At 43.3% G+C, this 20981-nt stretch overlaps 1 protein-coding gene and 1 long non-coding RNA gene across 9 annotated transcripts in view; one reads left to right on the forward strand and one right to left on the reverse strand.

The window, feature by feature from the left end:
* RAI2 (retinoic acid induced 2) overlaps positions 1-20981 on the reverse strand; it is a 347676-nt gene that overhangs the window by 183738 nt on the left and 142957 nt on the right. For all 8 annotated transcript variants that reach the window (XM_036912885.2, XM_036912887.2, XM_036912886.2 and 5 more), the window contains one exon: positions 11625-11714. In XM_036912885.2, coding sequence (XP_036768780.2) covers positions 11625-11693 — 69 coding nt within the window. In that variant the 5' untranslated portion in view covers positions 11694-11714. The remainder of the gene's footprint in view (positions 1-11624; positions 11715-20981) is intronic.
* LOC130682024 (uncharacterized) overlaps positions 1-20981 on the forward strand; it is a 186448-nt gene that overhangs the window by 125629 nt on the left and 39838 nt on the right. The window lies entirely within an intron of this gene.

Raw genomic sequence — 20981 nt, forward strand, 5'->3', positions numbered from 1 at the left:
GAACTTAAAATCAATTAATTCTTTAAAATTTCCTCTTTTCACATAAGTGGCTAAAATGGGGCTCCCTTTCAGGGTTATATTAATCGTAGTACCTGTAATCTTTAGGGGCTCATTTAAAAATCAGCACCCTGACGATCACAAGCAGCGGCACGTGCTTCCCAAATTATTGAAAGCTGGTTTCATATCTGGCTGTAAAAATACAAATCGTCCTCTTTTACTCTGTTGGCTCAGAGAGCAGCTGCTTATGATATAAAGAACATCACGCTGGCTGGTTTACAGCATCCACTATAAACACAGGGGTATTTTATTCATCTGAAGAAAAGCATGAATTGGATCAAGACAAGTTAGAAGAAAAAGCAGGAGTTTAGATTTTACTGAGTGTCACAAAACATATTCCAGGGGGAGGATTTGAGCCCTGGGCTGCCTTTTTTGGCAGAAGTCCCTCTCCCTCACCAAAACTATCCATACCAGGACATGTGGGATTCCCCAGAGCCACCATCTTCCCTAAAGAATTCATCTTCTCCAATAGATACTGGGCCTGGTGGGGGAAGGAGCCATTGCTGTCTAGAAAAGAATTGAAAACCTGGGGATGTGTATATAACCCCATTATAGGAACCATCTGCAGCCTTGACTAGCACATATGCCCTTCATGTCCAGAAGCCCCATGCCAAAATTCCCAAACAAGGTGAACTGCCAACATCGGTGTCAGAAAAGTCACTATATCATTCGGTGAGCCATTCCATTTCAGGACATAAGACTATTTGCATATGAGGCTCAAGTTTAATTCCCTATAACTTTGCTACATCAGCTTTAGTTCTGACTTCTCCAACTCCATATATTTAACGAGTTCTTTATACACTGCCTCATTCCATGGAGGATTTGAGGCAGCTTACAACAAATAAAATGCACACAGTACCCAAAGAGAAAAATAAAAAGATGAGGGGATCCAGAAAGAGAAGATGAGGGTTAGGAAACCGTACAACCAAGGAGCCAGATTCAAACCAGAAATATCTCTCATCAGGCCCAAAGAGTTATTGGAAGTGGTCTCCAATGTGGCTCGTATTTTCTAACAACTGGAGGTGTTGGGGAGGAAGAATTTTCCTCTACCCTTCAAGATTCTTTTAGATGGTCTAAGAATTAAATTGACATGAGACAGATTAACAAGAGAAAATAAAGTTCAATTACGTGCATGCACACTTACACATGGAGAATCCACACAAACATGAGATTCCAAAGACAGGCAAAATGAGGTATAGATGTCTTCTTGAACTAAGGAGAAGCAGGGTGAGTAGGGGCCTCAGACTTCAAAGGGAAGGAAAGCAATTCACAAGAATATGAAAGAGTAAATGTTTGGTAAACAAATGTTTTCTGGGCCACAAAGAAACAATGGGACAGAGAGGAATTTCAAGAAACAGACTCTGTTAAATTCCAGCTCTTCTACCACTCCTAGTTCATACTATAACGTGGTTACGTAAGGCGATGGCTTGCTTCCTGGAGCAGGTCCTCCGTCTAAATTCTTTTAGGTTGTTAGGGGAAGGTCAAACTTGCTTCCGGAGTCCTTTGGGCCTGGACTGCTTTTAGTTCGAAATAATCTGCATGCCAAAGTGGCACACTTGGGGCCAGCCTGCCCTTGGGTCCTACAGAAGGAAGAGAATGGAATATAGGCTCCACGAGGGCAGGGATGTGTCTGCTTTGTTCCTGGGGACCTAGACGGGTGCCTGGAGCCCAGCAGGTGCTCAGTCAGTTTGTGTTGGAAGAATGTTGGGTGAAAGAGGAAAACGCATGCAACTACAAGATCCAGGCTTTCAGTAAGATCAAAAGAATTAATTCAGAAGAAGCAATTCTTGGAAATAAAACTAGAGGAAAACTTCCCCTGAGTCCTCCTCAAATAGACAACAGAATGTAATGGAGTGAATGAAGTCCTTGACAATTTCCTTACAATGGGTCAAAGAATAAATTTCTTCCACTCTTTTTCAACATAGGAAGAAAGTACAAGTTTAAGTACTGTTCAGTCAAAAGAAATTCAACTAGAGGACGAATAATGAAACACAAGTAAATCTAAAAAGTTTTAACTCTAAGCTTTTCACAGGTATATGTGTATAGCCCCAGGGGCTTGTGTCTTTGTGGGAGACAGAGATTAAATACAGATTAAACATGGCACATCACCTTGGGTGCTGAAGTTACCAGGATATGGACATGGGGGAAGAGAAGGCCAGTAAAGAGACTACAACTGACTCTTGAACAACATGGGTTTGAACTGTGTGGGTCCACTGATTTGTGGCTTTTTTTCAATAAATACATTAGAAAATGTTTTAGAGATTTGCAGCAATTTGAAAAAAACATTTTCTTTTCTTTCTTCCAGCTGACTTTATTGCAAGAACACAGTTTATAATACATAGAACATATAAAACATGTGCTAATTGACTGTTACTATAATCCGTAAGACTTCCAGTCAACTATAGGCTATTAGTAAAGTTTTGGGAGGGCCAAAGTTATATGTGGGTTTTTGACAGCATGGGGGGTCAGCACCCCTTACTCCCACGTTGTTCAGGGGTCACCTCTGTCATCCATGATTTCAACCTTTGTTACTCACAGTAGGCATGGACCAGCAGCTTGGGTACCACCTGGGGGCTTGTTAGAAATTCAAATCTCCGTCTCTCCCCTAGGCCTACTCAATTGGAACTTGCACGTTCACAAGATCCCCAGGTGATTCACAGACAGAAAAGTTTGAGAAGTGCCTCTTTAATCCATTATTTTTTGTAGTCAGAAAGATATGGATCATTTATGGAGTAAAATGTAAAATCTGCATGACTTCTAAATATGAGAAACTTCAAAGGACTGTCTCTACCTGGGTGGGGAGGCTGTGGGAGCTCTGGTTGTTCTGTCCTTAAAGATAGGAATGTTTGAGAAGCATTGCTGTGATTTGCTGAAAAAGAAATTCTGAACTCTTCAAGTATATAAAGATAGCTTTGATGCCCTCACCAGCCCCCTCAAGACTTTTTTCTTTTTGATGAATGCAACAACCTGTGTCTTCTTTTTTTTATTATTAAGTTATCATTGATATACACTCTTATAAAAGTTTCACAAGAAAAACAATGTGGTTATTACATTCACCCTTATTATCAAGTCCTCCCCATACCCCATTGCAGTCACTGTCCATCAGCATAGCAAGATGCCAGAGTCCCTATTTGTCTTCTCTGACGTATACTGTCTTCCCCATGTGCACCAATCATGACACCCCACAATCCCCTTCTCCCTCCCTCCCCACCAGACCTTCCTCACCCCTCCCCTTTGGTAACCACTAGTCCCTTCTTGGAGTCTGTGAGTCTGCTGCTATTTTGTTCCTTCAGTTTTGCTTTGTTGTTATGCTCCACAAATGAGGGAAATCATTTGGTAATTGTCTTTCTCTGCCTGGCTTATTTCACTGAGCATAATACCCTCTAGCTCCATCCATGTTGTTGCAAATGGTAGGATTTGTTTTCTCCTTATGGCTGAATAATATTCCATTGTGTATATGTACCACATCTTCTTTACCCATTCATCTGCTGATGGACACTTAGGTTGCTTCCATTTCCTGGCTATTGCAAATAGTGCTGTGATAAACATAGGGGTGCATATATATCTTTTTGAATCTGAGAAGTTGTTTTCTTTGGGTAAATTCCTGAGTGGAATTCCTGGGTCAAATGGTATTTCTATTTTTAGTTTTTTGAGGAACCTCCATATTACTTTCCACAATGGTTGAACTAGCTTACATTCCCACCAGCAGTGTAGGAGGGTTCCCCTTTCTCCACATCCTCACCAGCATTTGTGGTTCCTAGTCTTTTCTATGTTGGCTATCCTAACTGGTGTGAGGTGATATCTCACTGTGGTTTTTATTTGTATTTCCCTGATAATTAGTGATGGCAACACCCTCTGTCTTTAGTTATTCTTCTTACCAGAGGGTTGCTGATAGTGTTGTCCTTACACCTACTCTCTGGAAAACAAAAAGTCCTAATTTACAACACTTGCTGGTTGCCATGGTGTAAATACACCCACTCTGGCCCATTTCAAGCTGCCAAGGGCTTAACAACCAGCTCACATAATTCCTGAATACTTAGCAACTTCCAGCAAGTGACTACCAGCCGGCTCCAGCATACCATTAGTTCCAGAACCTTTTCTACCCTGGCTGCCTGTCTCAGATCCATTGCAGTTTGTCAGCCTGTCATGATCTGAGTACAGTAACCCAGACAGAGTCTGGCAGGTACCAAGTACAATGGAATTAGCCCTCCCATTATACTATAATTAATATAGTCCAAGATTACATTTGATACTTGGCAGCTACACACACTTTTAGCTCAGAATGAGTTTATCATAAATTAAAGGCTCCCCATCTACCATCTCTATATTAATGTTGATACATGTTTCTTTCATACTGTTTTTATACAGCTTAATTTTTCAACAGAAGTACATGCATTTACACACATCTTTGTTGCATTTAATCTTGTTCATTTTAACCCTTCATTCTAGCTTGTGGAGGACTCTGACTTCTGAATATGCCATTAGCCATGAAACATATTCATCTCTATTCTGCATTTCTACACATATGAGCTTTCCTCATAATAGAGTGTTTAATTAAAAAAAGTAGAACAGAACAATGTTAGAAGAAAGGCTCTTCTTACAACAGTACTGAAGATCTAGCTTCAAGCTGACATTCAAGACCAGACATGAATTCACATATCTAGCCTATCATCCAGACCACACTCTGTGCTTCTTACCAAAACATCATGACAGCCCTGTTAAACAGCTTGCTGAGGTCCAGGTGTATGTCTAAGGCATTCTTCTTATTGACAATTTTAGTAACACTACCCAAAAAAGAGGAAGAGGGAATGAGTTTGGTTTTAGAAGGATTTCCTAATAACCATCACTTTCCATTTTAAGTGCTTCTAAATCACTGGTGTACAGTGACCTGAGGAGACTGGGCTATCAGGGTTTTCTGTCAGCAAGTTGCCAGCTGGGGTCCAAGAATAGAGTCCAGTACCTAAAATAGGGATGGATAATGTAAGGAAGGGCCCAGGACCCAGACCCAAGGCCATGGGTCAGGGTGGGGAATGGTAGCCAATGGGATATGATGGTGGACTCCCAAAGCATTGGCCTAGGACCTCTCTTACTGAAGTCACCTCCTACCAAGAGCCTGGATTGGGCTGAACTTTCAAGTAATATCAGACAATCCCCAGCCACGGGGAGAGGAAGGGTGAGAGGGCAGGGAACTAGACATACACCAAACTCTTCAGCCTATGGGCCATATAGGACAAGGCCAATTCAAACAGTTAGACTCCAGAGTTACACTCCCGAGCTTGAACCCTGGCTCCACCCCCTAGATTACTTAATCTCCCGGTGTCTCAGTTTCCTCATCCAAGAAGTTAGTACAGTATTAGTACCTGTCTCATAAGGTTGTGAGAATGAATGAATGAACATCTGTAAAGCACTCAGACCAGTGCTTGGCACCTAGTAAGTGCTATGGCATCACTTGCTTTTTCCAGGTGGAAAATCCAGATCTCTGCCATTCCTCTAGCATTTCTTCCCCTCTCCATCATTTTCCTGGTCACCAAGAGCAGTTTTGTTACCCCACCTGCATGTTCTCTCAGTGACCCCAGGTATCATTTACCCAGGTTTAGAGATGTTTAACTCACTTAAAGCAGATAGGGGCTTTAAAAATATTGTTTAATATCTCTTCACTTCCTTGTTAACCAGTGAGGGCCCTGCTGAAGTCTCACGTGACAATCTGTCTTTGAACTCTTGTTCCTGTGGTAAGATTATTTTTCTTGATGAAAACTGCAGAGGCAAAATAAAGTTGAGATTTGGGGGAGGTAGTCAATAAAATTTCAGGCCAAGGAAACCTCTTGAAGTAGTGCAAAGTGGCCTTGAGAGGTATTAGAAGATCAGTTTGGAGTCTTGCTTTCTGACACAAGAGGTTGAGTGTGGCGAATAGTTTCACCTTTCTGGTTCCCGAGTCCTTTTTGTCAGAGAGAAGGTATCAGATGAAATATTCCCCATGCCTGCTCTGTCCACGGTGATAGTGACTTGTCACATGCAGCTACTGAATGCCTGAAATGTGGCAAGTCTGAATTGAGATAAGCTAGAGGTGTACAATACATACCACATTTCGAAGACTTAGAGCCAAAAAGAATATAAAATATCCCATTAATATTTTTATACTGATCACATGTTGAAATGACATTATCTTGGACATATTGTTAAATTAAGTGTTACTATAATTTTCACCAGTTTCTTTTCACATCTGTTCATGTGGCTACTGGAAAATTTTAAATTACACACATGGCTCCCATTATACTTCCACTGGACAGTGTTGCTCTCTGGTTTCTATCTGCCCCGACCATATATTATCCTATAATATTCCGATTGCTTGTCTTGCATTGAGTGGTGTTTTCCAAAGTCTGAGCTGACAGTCAGTGGGGTGAGACATGGGGAGAACAATTTCTAGTGGCGTTCTTGGCTGGTTTCCGTCCCTTTTCCTAGCCTTGGCTGGTCAGAATGGCCCAGTTGCTGAAAGCAAATTACTAAACACAATGTAGTAAAATCACCATTGCCTTTTCCATTGCCCAGGAATGTCAGCTCTTCATTATTATAACCCATGCCTGCCCCCAACTTTCAGAAGAATGTAGCAAAGGCATTTAAAGCGTAAATTCCTCTTGAGGAATTATTCAGATTATTTGAAAAAAATATCTTCCAGTTTATATCCTGACTTTTATTCTGGACTACCTACATGAAGAGGAAAATTTTGCTCTTTGATTTTGGGAGCTCGCAAGTATTACAGGGGTTTTAACACCAGGTAAGACACCTTAGGAACACCTAATTCCTCTTCAGGATAATCTCACTGGGCTGGGGTCAATTTATAGCCAAGAGGAGCAATTAGATTTCTTTGCCAAGAAATTTCTGCTGAAACCAGTGAGAAAACTAGTGGAGGAGATGAGAAACACCAAACTGATTAACAAGAGTATGAATGAAAGCACGAATGAAAGCAAGAAGGGACAAGGGCAAGTGAATGAGAGACAGAGACAGAGAAATGCTAATTAACAAGGAGTAAAAACTAAAAATTGCATGTTAGACTAAAAAAATACTCAAAATAATTCAGACTGTCACAAACCTTGTTGAAAACATGTCAACAGGCCCTACATGGAGCCACTTATGCTAAGCCCTATGTCACCAAACTTAAGTTGATTACAGTTTCAGCTCTCCCAGAAAAGGAATCTTAAAGCAGTCAGCTGGGAATCACCTGATCTGCACTAGGTAGGCCAGTAACCTGAGAGGCCCCTGCCGTCCCCTAAAGGAAAGTGACCGTGCCACCACCAATCCACTTTCTGCTGGCATAACTTCCTTCCTTATTCCGTCGCCCTGCTGCCTATAAAAGCCTTTCCTTTTGTAAAGCTCCTCCAGTGCCCGTCTCCTAGATGGAGTGCTGCCCGAGGCATGAGTAGTTGAATAAAGACATTAAGATCTTTAAAATCATCTCAGATGAATTTTGTTTTGTAACAGCCTGAATTGTCAGAGGGTTCATCCAATGTCTGCAATTTATATTCCCAAAGAAATAATATGTTAAAATGAGAAACCTCCTATTCAACTTACATGCCTGACGTCTCAGGGCATGAGACACTGGGTTTACTACTGCATTATGGATATGAAATCAAGATGCTTTACTTCCTGACTCTTAAGAGAATAAATGATTTTTCCTTAATTTACTTTAAGCCTAGTGCCAAAATTTGTTAGACTCAGACCATGATAAAGTGGGACAATATTACAAAGAAATACCATTTCCAAGAAGAGAGAAATAAAAAGAATATGCACATATGCGCACACACATTTTTTTAAAAACCTAGGCATTAAAAATATTCTACAATGAATCTATAAGTTCCTATTAAATCACCATCTTGACAACCAAAATTTATGCATCAAAATGTGTACCAGACATTACATACTATGAAATATCTTCACCCCTGTAGCTATGAATGATGAGTGTGCAGGGACAATAACACCATGGCAGCCAGTAATACATAGGCTTGGGTCATAAAACAAAATATCAAAACAATTTCTTGGTTTCTCCAAATAGAAGGCATTTTGTTTTTGCTTCTGGGTTGGGGGTGAAAGTTCAAATGGGGAAAGGAATAGAAATAGAAAGCAAGGGCCCCGAAGAACTACTTCTTTAACTTGAAAATGTTGCCTTGAGCAGCTGAAGGTCTTGCACATAAAATAAAATGGTTACACTCTTTTAATTGACACAGACTGGGCTAAGGTTGTCCTGCTTTCTGGGATTCAGATTCAATAAAGCCTTCCTGAGGAACTGCAATCCTCTGAACATTCACCACATAAAATGTCAACCAGGCCCTCCGACTCTCCGGGCTCAACACGCAGAGGTTCCATTAGCTAGAGGTCACAGCATACATGCCAGATCAGCGGGCGCCCTGGGGAAAAAGCATTCTGGGTCCTGTTTATCCTTTGAGAACTATTTGCCTTACATTATTTGCATGGGTGGCTATCTTTGCCATAAAACCCGTTTTGTTTGCTTTCTAGAATCACTTCATCACCAATGACAAATATTGCAAAGCATTTTATGTGGGTAGGATATTGCCCTAGAAACTGGGGCTGTAAAGAGAACAGAGACACGATCTCAGCATTCAAGAAACTTACATTGTAGCTGGGGAGCAAATCAACTGAGGGCCAAGAAATTATAAATAGTAATATACGGGTGACGGCAGGCCAGATTTGTCTCAGTGGGATTCAGATGTGCATGGGCATGGCCAGTGGACCAGTTGGGTGGGCTAACCCAAAGCCTATTTGTATGAGTAATGAATAGCTGCTTTTAAAAAACCCTCCCTAACAGGGCAAAAACACCAGGAATAGCATGCTTTTACCATAGCAAAGCAAAACAGAGTAGCGTTCTGAGTAAAACCCAACAGCTATTCTGTCTCTAAGCCAGCCCTAAGGGGACATCACTTAGATTCTAGGAAGAAAAGCAAGCTATCAGTAAACATTTACTTTCCTTAAAACTCTGTAGAACATGAGAGAAAAAAACATGCTTTGAAACCCTTCTAACAGAGTAGGACAAATGGGAACTGTGGCGTCCTTATTGCTATTCTCCAAAGAGTTCCTGCTCTCCGTTTTCTGAGCATGTAAGTTGGAATATGCTCTCTGGCTGCCTTGTGTTTGCGTGAGTTTGGTGACAAATTCTGGCATGTGGATGGACATACGAAAGTGGGTATGAAGTGTGAGGCTCCATGATTCTCATGTGACCGCCCACCAGAAAATATACACCATGGACAGGTGCACTGAATACCCACCCAAGGAGACAAAATGACCCGGCTAGTTGGCAGCATCCAGCCTTTGTCATCGGCCAGCACAGAACTGGCACGATGGCAACAGTGGAGTAACCACGGTGCTGAGATGCAGGTCACACCTAGGTCCCACAGGAATCTGTCACTGCCACCTCAGCGTGCCCAACCTGTGAGCACCACAGACGAATGCTGTCTCCAATGCGGTGCTTTTCCTTGAGGAGACTGATAGGCCCCGTGGTAGCCGGTGGCTTCATCTGGGTCCCTCCCAGCCTGAGAACTTCAGCAGTTCATTCTCACAGAAATAGACACTTATTCCAGATATGGGTTCACCTTTTCTGCCTGCAGAGCCACAGCCAGCACCCCTCCCAGGGCCTCAGTTGCCTGGCCCGCAAGGCTGGAATCCCATACAACATAGCATGTGACCGGGACACTGCATTTCACAGCACCAGAGGTTGGGGAGTGAGCCAGGATGACGGGATCCACTGGTTATATTACATTCAGAATGCAACTGGCTGTCATCCGGTAATGGGATCGGCTGCTGGAGGGCCAGCTCAGAGGCAAGACTGTGAAGATAGAGTGCCAGCCTCCAGGACTCGGTATACACACTGAGTCAGAGACTTCTATGAGGCACTGTGCCCCCCACAAGAAGAGCATGTGGGTCTGTAAACCAAGAAGTGGAAGCAGGTGTGACCCCACTTGCCAGTATCCCCGGTGACTCACTGGGGGACTTTGTGCTCCCCATACCTTCAACTTGGGTTCTGCTTGATTAGGACGTCCCAAAGGGGGCACAATCTGGCCGCCCAAGTTTCCCTTCAGAGGACACAGCAAGCTGCCACCTGGACATTTTGTGTGCTCTGTGTCCTGGGTCCAAGAGACAAATAGTGGAGTGCAGCCTTACAGGGGTAACTGGCCCCGATCAGCAGGGGAGGCAGGGCTGCTTGCACAGACAGGGGCAGGGAGGGGCAGGCATGGAGCCCAGGCGACCTGCTTGGGCGCCTCCCGGTAGCCCCTTGCCTGAGTGTGATTGGGAGGAGGCATGGGCGTCAACCCCAGGCTGAGAAGAGGATAGTCACCAGGGCTTAGACTCCTAGGAATAGGGCTTTGGATCCCATTACCAGGCAAGCCTCCGAGAGCAGAGATGGTTGCTGAGGCTGAAGGGAACTTAGGATTGTGGACGAGGAAGATGGCAAGTATCATTTGCGGCCCCAAGTCCACCTGTGGCCACAGGGACTGTGGTTCATCACATTAATCTCTCTCTCCTAAATTTCTCCTCTGGAAGAAAGTCCCACCAGCCCCCTTGACTACCTGATCCCTGAATCTGTATGGAGAAGTGAATTGGTGGGTCAGACACAGACGGAAAGTTCTTGACTACCCAGAACCATTTCTCTGTCACCCCCCGTATGCCCCTTCAGTCAAGATTACAGAGATTTGAAAGAAAATTTTAAAAAAAGATTACAGAGATTTGACTCTGACCTGAGGTCTTTGTACCCAAGCATGTGGAGATGCCATCTTCCATACATCATTCCTGCCCCCACAGAAAGGCAGCTTTGACCCCCAATTTGCTTGCCTCAGTCCCTCAATGTCACCTTAGGCAGAGCACTGCTCTTTGCCGTCGCTTTGGCGCCCTCATCTTTCTTTCCTAATTATTCTCTTCAGCACTGACTCACAGTTGGTGCAAATTTTACCCTACGTTATTTTGACTGTGAAAAACATACATGGCAGTAAAGCTGCCTATATAGTGCTCACAGTCGGGAGAGTTAACTAGTTAGTAGGCATCACTGTTTAGGCAGATTCATATAAAATGGCAAGGGCCTGAGGAGGGCCATACCTACTCGCATATCCTAAACGTACATCCCCTTTCTCACACCATTCACGGTGTACAATATTGCAGCTGAGATCCACCTTTGCTCCAGTTTATCTTTGGGTTTCAACGGCACAGCCACCCAGAGCACCCGCAATGCCCTTGGGCCATAGCCATGCGAAGGTCCTCTTGCACATGTAGCAGGGGTGTATGGGTCAGAACCCAGGTCCCCCAAGCCCACCCTCTCCATGGTCATTTGGTGACCTTGCCACCTGCCCCCAGACAGAAACAGTGTGTATGTGCATAAGTGTGTTTTTATTGATGAAGGGGATATTTATTTGGATCACACTGTGTGGAAGTGAAGCACTTTTCCATGGTATTGCTCCATTTTAGGTCTCAGTGCTATGATAATTCTCCCCAGCACAGAGTGACTGCCCCAGCTGGCCTCCTAGGAACTAGGGAAAAGGCACTGGCTGGCCAAATTCCACATGACTCACCGGCCCACAGGTGAGGAGGTGCCCAGCGGCCTCGGGGTAGAGACAGGAGCTCTCGGCGGGAAATCCCATTGCAGGAGATGATGCTGATGTCTGAAAAGAGGGAAGAGACAAAATGATAAAGCATGGAGAGAGGCTGAAAACAGGGGCAATCCCCAACAATAACAGAATACACGTTCTTTTTTCAAGTGCACAAGGAACATTTACTGAAATTTGCCTTATACTGGGTAATCAAGTCTCAGCAAACTTCAAAGGATGGAAGTCATTCAGATTCTGTTCTCTGATCACTGTGATCTTAAGCTAGAAATCAATAACAAAAAAATTACTAGAAAACTCACAACTGATTGAAAATTAAGCCATACACTTCCACATAATCCAAGAGTCAAAGAAGAAATCACAATGGAAATTAGAAAGCATTTTGAACTCATGATAAGGAAAGATACTGCACATCAAGACTTATGGGTACAGCTAGAACAGTACATAGAGGAGAAATTAGAGCTTTAAATGTATATATTAGGGAAGACAGGGTGGAAACCCATAATCTATGTGTCCATTTCAAAGAGTTAAAGAACAACAAATCAAGCCCAGAAAAAAGTAGAAGGAAGGAAATAATAAAGATGAGAACAGAAATCAGAGAATAGAAAATAACAAAGCAGGATGAAAAGCCAAAGTTGGTTCTCTGAATTGATCAATACAATTGATACAACAGATGATGTCATGTAGCTTTCTAAGTCCAGGGGCCACAAAGGAACATCAAAGTTTGGGTATGCTAAGGTCACAAAGGGAATTGAACACAGAATGAATAGGGCCCAGACTAGCCTATCAGGGCATGCTAGCTGCTAACTTGTGTGGCCATGGGTGGCCAGCCACGTTCCATGTACTAAGGTGTGAAGAGAAGATCAGCAGCCGGCAGGCAATCAGCTCCTGAGCTGGACAACCATCTCACAGTGGAAGCAGAGTCTGTGAGGGACTGTGTAGGAGATTCCCCTCATCTATGCCTGGGAAAAGTTCTACACCCAGCACTGGAAGAAACTGTTCTTATTAATGTTGTGAGTACTAATCACTCTTGCCTAGGTTCTGCATGGATGGTACGAGGACACCTGCTGCACTGCACTGTCCTTCCCTCACCAGCTTCAAAGACTAGAGTAAAAACCCATGGCTTGCAGGCAATGTATGCACCTCCCAGCTGGTGGCTGCCCAAGCATTTAATAAGAAAAGATCATGAGATGGTCATGCTCAGACTCATAATCACAGTATGATCATGCTGTGGGGGCTCAAGTAGATACAATAAGGAACCAAATGCTTCTGGAGGTCATTGTCTAAATCAAAGAGTGGGGCTTAAAGAAGAGAATTCACCTTTCTGTGTTCACACCTGCGTATTGGTAAGGATGCATTGGGTTGCAAGCAATGGAAAATTGGTCTCAAATTGATTTAAGCAACAAAAAAATATATTAGCCTGATTACAAGGTGCCCAGAGGCAGAGCAGACTCCAAGCACATGATGTTGCATCTCCAGCTCCGCTTGGCTCTGTCCCCATCTGCGGGATGGCCATAGCGGCTCCATGTCTCCTGTCCAGTCCCCCCACAGAATTTCCTCATTGGCTCAGATTGGGATATATACTCTTTAACAGATTAATGAGTGATATGAGATTCACATGATTGGTTCAGGCCAATTAAAAAAAACATTTAATTGACATATAATATACTTCAAAATATGTGTATTTCTTGGTGCATTTTTACAAACTGGGATCCACCTCTATAACCTGTACAGATAAAAGTTATTAACCTGGTTTGTGGCAGAGACTCCTGTGGTGGTGTGGTAAAGCTTAGGGACCTCTTCTAAGAACTTTAAAATGTACAAAGTAAAATATGTAGGCTTACAAAGGAATCCAGTCACTTGGAAATGACATTAGAATTTTAATGCATTCATTCAGGTTAATTAAGATTAATTTGGTCATTTAATAAATTTTTGACATAGTAGTATGAGTGCTTTTTTATTAACACATTAAATAACACAATCTGGTGGCAGGTACAATTACTACAATAATTCTGAATTGCTAATGAGCATAAAAGATTCTATCAGTAACAAAACCATAGGTTCTGCTAATATACTACTGTGGTTTGTCACCTACGTTATGATTGGAGGAAAAGCTATGATTCAGTTAAAGGTTAGTGAAAATAAAGAGGCGTTTTTTCCATGTACAGACACAGACCCCTTAAATTCTATCCATGGACCAACTAAGGGTCTATGGACCTGAGGTTAAGAATACCTGAACTTTAGACTCATCAGGACAAGTGCTTCTGGATTCTGTGGGGTGGAACACCATGACCCACAATAGCAGACGAAGGAAATTAGAGCTCTGAGTCTTGCAGACTCGTTCATTCATTCAACAATTATTTTTAACACAGCCTCTATGTGTCAGGCACCACGTTATATACACATATACAGTGGTGAGTTCAGTGACATAATCTCTCCCCTCGTATAGTCTGTAGACTAGACTAGAGAAGTGAGACAGTAAAGAAGTGAGCAGAAGGAACTGAGGATTCAGAGACAGGGCAAACTGACCATTTGAGCTAGCCCAGAGGGCTGCTCTAAACCAAAGGATGGTCAAGTTGCTAACTGAGTTTGTTACAGGGAATTGCCAAGAATTTTTCCTGAGCAAAGCAGACTTTCCAGCAGGGCCACCCTGGATCCCGGGAGAGTCCCCCCCTGGAGTGGTCCTCACTGTCTTCAGTAAAGTCTGGTCTTCAGTGTGGTGGCTGATCCCACATCATTCGATACTATCCTCGTCACGTTGGTGTTCTCCACCAAAGCTTTCTGCCAAAGCCAGGAGTTGTCTTTCAGTGATTTGTTCTAAGTTGCTGTCTCCAACAATGCACTGTCTCCAACCTGCGATTTCTAATACCCATGATGTCATTTCAGGAAACACCTGGATATCCTGAGAAAATAGAGTTTTGTTTCTTCCTTCCCTCCTTCACTACAGAATATTTATTGAGCACCTGCTGGATAATATTCATAATGCTGGAAACCAGGACCATAGACATTACTAAGACATGGCCCTACCACCAAAGCAAAGAGCCACCTAGTGGACGTAGATAAGCATGTCAACCAGTAAATGTCAGTTGGTGTCCCAGCCGCTGGGGGAAAAGTCTATGGGGGTCGCAGTGGGGTGCAGAGGCTTGAGGGGACAATTCTACCAGGTCTGGAGTCGGGGGGTAGGCAGAAAGGGTTGCATTAGTCAATTCTTAAACTTCATCTTAGAAGAGAGGTGGGTGGAATGTTGCTAGATGGTCAAGGAAAGGGGACTTTCCTAGCTATGCATTCACCAGCCACCATGGCCTCCCTCTACCCAGAGGAGCCATGAATTCTTAATCAAAACCCGAAGGAGGTGGTAGTAATTATGAAAGACTATCAGTCAACCTTGCTTTCCTGCTTTTCTTCAATGGTATTTGGCAACACGTGAGCCAAGGAGAGACACTTGGACAGGGCAAAGAAATGAAAGCTGAAGTAGGCAAGAGGTCAAGAATCAGAATCAGCTTGATAAAAGCACAAGGAAAGGAAAGGAAATCAGTGTTTCCATGTTATTATATAAGGGAGCAGATATTGTTTTAGGTCCTCAAATCATGAGTAAATCAAGTTTTATACCTCTTTATACTGCGTTATGAGGTTCTGAACCTTGGCTGCAAAGGAGAACCACCTGGAGTTTTTTAAACGACCAGTTCCTATTTGGCACACTCCACATAATTAAATCAGTGTCTTTAGGGGCAGGCTATGTGCATCTGTACTTCTCAAAGCTCCCAGGATGCATTCCCAGTGGGGAACCCGTGCTCTGTGACCAGAGGCCACCAAGTTTTGTTGGAAAAGAGGCAGAGAGTAAATATTTCGGGCTTTGCAGGCCACACTGTCTACTGTGACCACTCAACTCTGCCACTGTGGTGTGAAAGCAGCCACAGACAATATGTAAATATAAGGCGTGGCTGTGTGCCAACAAAACTTGATTTATGGACACTGAAATTTGAATTCCATATGGTTTTTGGGTGTCACGAAATATCTGTCTTTTGAATTTTTTTCAACCATTTACAAATATAAAACCCATTCTTAGCTTACTGGCCATACAAAACCAGGAGGTGGGCAGATTTGGCCCACCCGTTGTAGTTGGCTGCTTCCTGCTCTAGGCAACACGAGATACCAGAACAAGGGAAGCAAAATGGAAAGCTTCCATTGCCTCCTTGCTGAAATGTCGGCTTGAAAATAAAGCACATTCCCATGGGCTGAGACCTTCCATCTTCACCCTGAATTTTCTAACAATTCGAGCTTCATGCAACACGCGCACTGCTAAAAGTATCTCATTGCTCTTTAAAAATAAACAGCAAAGGTAGACAAGATACACAAAAACAAGGTTTCAAAATTTGGTTCTATAACCCTGTGTAATATGCACTTCTAAACTGCCAATATTGCAACCCGCTCCGCAATTTCCTCAAACTGGCAGAAACAATTGGATGGGGTTGGAAAGCGATGACTTGCCAAGTGTCGCTTGAGCCAGCAGGGGCTGGAAACAGCCTTGCTGACGAGGCTCCAGCTTGGTGAGTGCACACCCAGCTATAACCAACCTGTTCTCAACCAAGTAATTACCTTCTCCTGGGGAGACAGAGTGGTATGAAAAAATTGCAGAAAGACAGCACGCTGTTGCGGGAGAGGAAGAATGGGACAGAGAAAGAGAAAGAAGAGAAAGAAGCAAGGGTTACAGAGGAAATAAATTCCTGCAAGACAGAAGAGAAGATGAATGTGGAGAGAATCACTAAAATTCCATCTGGGAAAATTGTCCAGGAGATGGAAAAGAAAACTAAAGGGCTGGCAGGTGAACAAGCCTGGCTTTTAATGGCTTGATAATAGGGATGTTTGGCAACCAATGAGGTTAATGCACAAGTGACATAAACCAGCAGGGGGTGTTGCAGGGGACCTGCAGCACATACTAATTGAAGGACATTTAATACAGGATAATGACAGAAAGATAGGGCTGCGGCTGAATCCACTTCCCTTCATTCACAAAGGATGAGCTGGCAGAATTTAATGGCTTGGCACTGTCACTTGAGAGAAGCAGCACTATTGATGGCAAAAGTCTTCTTTTTAATGTGGGAACTAGCACAGGGAAGGAAGCAAGAAAGGAAGGAAGGAAATGAGAAAGGGAGGGAAGGAGAGAAGGAGGGAACTTAACACATGAAGTTAATGAGAGGCCCTGTGGTTGTGATTTCAGGGTCCCTGAGCTATTATCTGCCTTTCATTGGGAAATACACGCTCTCCGCAGCGGATCACTAGGCCAGATTCTCAAACTTTGATGTGCAAACATATCACCCCAGGAGCTCTTTAAAAGGCAGGTTTTGATTCACTAGGGCTGGGGTGGGGCCTGGGATTCGGTGTTTCTAGCAACTTTCCGGTTGTGAAGCTGCTGGTCCAGGGACCACACTCTGAGTAGCAAAGCTCTAGGCCTACGCTGCTCCAGCACAGTTGCCACTAGTCACGGGTGGCCATTGGGCACTTAATATGTGGCTGATCTGAGTTAAGCAGTGCTGTGGATTCCAAAGACTTAGGAAAAAAGAATCTAAAATATGTCATCAAAAATTCTTGTATCGGTCACATGCTGAAATGATACTGTTCAGATATACTGGGTTTAAAAATATATTCTTACAGTTAATTTCTCCTTTCTTTTTCACCTTTTAAATGTGGCCTCAAGAAAATGCAAAACTACACGTGGCAATATTTCTGTTGGACTGCACAGCTCTAGGCATTTCCTCCCACTCTCTCCTCTGGTTTGAAGTCTGAAAAACTGTTCTGAGCAGTTTGCACGGTTAACCAGCAAGCGATGGGTGGCACCGCCTCTCCTTTTTCCCTTGCCTTCTCTCTTCCCTATCTCTTTGCAGATCCTGCTCTCCCAGTTTTCACCAGGAAAACATATGGAAATCTTGGGTGCTTTCTGGAAAGGTGCCCATGGGCTCACTGCCCCACACTAAGTCAGGCTTCACACAAGCATTTACTGCAGCAAAGCCCTGGCTCATTCACTGAACCAACACTGGCAAATGTACGGCACAGATGCTGTGCTCAAGTTCATAGTCTAGAGAGGCAGAAAGCTAGGTAAATAAAGACATAACCACGGTGTTCCGGGGGCTGTAAAAGAAATATATACAAACAGCAGAGTAGAGAACATGATCTGAGCCACTTCTGTTGGCCAGAACTTTCTGCTCTTCTGAGTGCTGGTATGAAAGTCAAATGAGTTTATATTTATGAAGTAGTTAGATCAGTGCTTGACACACAGTCAGCTCCATATACCTGTGAGCTGAACAAATAGACTTGATTGGCCATTGTCAATCTGCTGATGTATGTTTTTAGGCATAAATATCTAAATATAATTACGATTCCCACCCCATCCCAATGACCTTCTGAAATTTGGTACTGAGATGCTGCAAATAACCCAAATGGATAGATAGAGAACTTGGAGTTAATCCATACAATTGGATGCTGTATAGCAATGAAAAAAAGAAGTAATTACTGCTTCTCACTACATCATGGATGAGTCTCCCAGACCTAGCCTTGAACAAAGGAAGTCAAACACAAAAAAGCACACGCTGTGTGATTCCCCTTGCGCAAAGTTCAAAAATATGCAAAACTAGTCTGTGATGAAAGATTACCTTTACTTTTGGGGTATTGGTAGTGCTGGTGGTGGGGGGGAACAAAGCAGGCTTCTAGATGCTGGTAATGCATCCCTTAACCTGGGTGCTGATCACAGGGATCTGTTCACTTTGTCAAAATTCATCGAGCTGAATATCTGAAGGGTTTATACTTGACATTATGCATATTATTCTAGAATTTAAACCAAAGAATGAGAAGCTGCAGGAGAGTTATTTTTAAAGAGTTTCAGTTGGGAAATCCAACCATGAATCTCTGGGCACAAAGGCCTCAGAATCTACTTAACAGTGAGCGGTCAATTGGAACACTTTTATAAAATTATGAGATTCACTTTGCTGCTTGTCCAATTCTTTTGATCTCTGACCCAGAACTAAGTCCTTCCTAAAGTAGGAGACATGGGCGAGTAAGGTCAGATTAGAGAATTGAAGGAAAATCAGAACAGAGTGGAGACCCTGAAGAGCCCTCAGAGGTGCAGCAGTGTCTGCAGAGCAGCCTGTGCAGCTCAGAGAGGAGACCACCTGGAGAGAAGCAGTGGCCACATGTCCCACTTCAGCCCTCCTTGTGCAGCTGAGTTCTCTTCTTCCCTAAGATTTTCCTAACTCTCTCGTATCTTAGAGCTCTACCTGCAGGGTTTCTTCAGGTCCCTGGGAGACTAGAAGGTTTTGCAAATTCTTCCCTTGTTGCATTTTTAAGAAGCACTAGGAATGCAAGAGGATGGGGGCTGGCTACATCACATGCTGTCTTGTATTTAATAGTCAAGTGGACAGACTTCAAGCAGAAGACCAGAGAATATCCAAAGGGCATAGCAGAAGGACCCAGAACTAAGAACAGTCTTGCTTACAGCTATGGGAAGATCATCTAATGTCCAAGAGGCATATGTGCAGAGAACAGCCTGCTCATGATTACTTTATTTTGTCCCATAACCAATGTATTAATTTTCACAATTATATTTTCTTAATGCTCAAAAACTACTAATAACACAAAGAAAAAGTATTTTCTAAATTTCACTGCAATTCAACCAAGCAACAATCTTTTATTATTTTAAGTACACCCTGGTTTGTGAATAACATGGCAGGGATGAAAGAATCTAAGGTAAAAAGGTGAGAGAACTGGGTTGTCATTACAGCCCAGCCACTGCCTAGGTGTGAGACTCTACCTGTCTGGACCACAGTTACCTTGACTATAAAATGGGGTGGGCTCAGGACTGTATGACATTTAAAGTCTCCCTCAAGTCTAAACCTTTATTCTAAGAAACCTACATCCCCTTACTTTCACCACTTCTAAATGCCAGCACCTATATTTCTTTGCCTGAGGGCTGCCTCTAGCCATTGAAGCCAGATTTGTCTGCCTGTGTGGCAGGACAGAAATGCCAGGGAATTAACACCCTTTGGAAAGCACCACCCTCCAGTAATACCAGGGACTAGGTGCATAAATACCCCAACTCTCTTATCCTCAAGGAGAAGAACCCAGAAGCATGTGTTTTACACTTTCCATCTCCCCAGAATTTCCCAGCGAGATCAACTTCCTATCAACCAACATGGTTATTTATTTGATAATACACCCTTTGTTCACTGCCTCTCCTTCCCTGTTTCACTTCCTCACTCCCCCACCAGTGTTTCCTTCTTTACCCAAAGAAACTATTTGTACCAGAATCCTTGTCTCAGCATCTTCTGGGCAAACTTAAACTAAGATAAAGCCCCAGAAACCCAACACTGCGGTGACGGGCCTTTCAAAGGCTGCAGAAAAACGGCTCCCTCCTCAGACATGAATTTCAAGGAATTTAGTAGATAATGTGAACAGGGGAAGAATCATGGCCATCCAGACACACAGCTGAGGGCTAGACCACTTTACCAACCCCCCCTCCCCCTACCAGAATGGTACTCGCTTTAGGCATTTTGACTGCTAAAAATGCACGAGACTTAGTTGAAGGTTGGAAAACTTGCACCATCTGGCTGAATCCGGCCTGGTGTCTGGGAGACACACTAAATTTGATGTATACTCCATTAAGGAAGACAATGAAACCACCATTTTTCAAAGATTCAAATTAAGCCATTGGTGAAGAGCCCATCCCCCCAATTTGATGGCAGAGACTTTCAAATCTTTTTTTTTTAATCTAGAGAAAAATAGTAATTGGTTACCTTTGATCTCAAAGAAGGCTTTCCCTTCACTCTGTTCCTCTCTTCTGCTCTAAATGTGGAAGTGTTGTTATCCAGAGACTATGTAGCAGGTGTGCTAAGAGATGGCCCATGTTCATCCTTGCCCTGTCTCCCTTCTCCATCACAGCCCATTGAGGCTGGAAAAGTCAGAGACTCACTTCCTCACTTTCCTGTTTGGGAATGTGGGCATTTTACTGAATTCTGACTGGTGAGACTAATAGGAAAGTCTGCTTAGAGGCTTTGCAAAAAGAGAGGTGAAAGGTATATAAGGAGATCTCCTTTACTGCCCACCCCTTCTTATGCAGATGTGGTGGCTGGAGGCACAATAGCCATCTTGTGACCATGAGAAGAGACTGCCGGGAACACTGGAAATGGGCAAGAGGGAGAGTGGGAAGAGCCTGGGTCATTGGGATGCACTGAGCTGCCAAATCAACTCTGAAACCACACACCTCCTTGTTAAATAATAAATACCCCCTCTGGTTCAAGCCACTCTTCATGAGATCTTTCTTGCTGTCAGAAGTAG

This window comes from Manis pentadactyla, chromosome X (assembly GCF_030020395.1).
Source record: "Manis pentadactyla isolate mManPen7 chromosome X, mManPen7.hap1, whole genome shotgun sequence".
In the NCBI taxonomy this organism is placed as follows: domain Eukaryota; kingdom Metazoa; phylum Chordata; class Mammalia; order Pholidota; family Manidae; genus Manis; species Manis pentadactyla.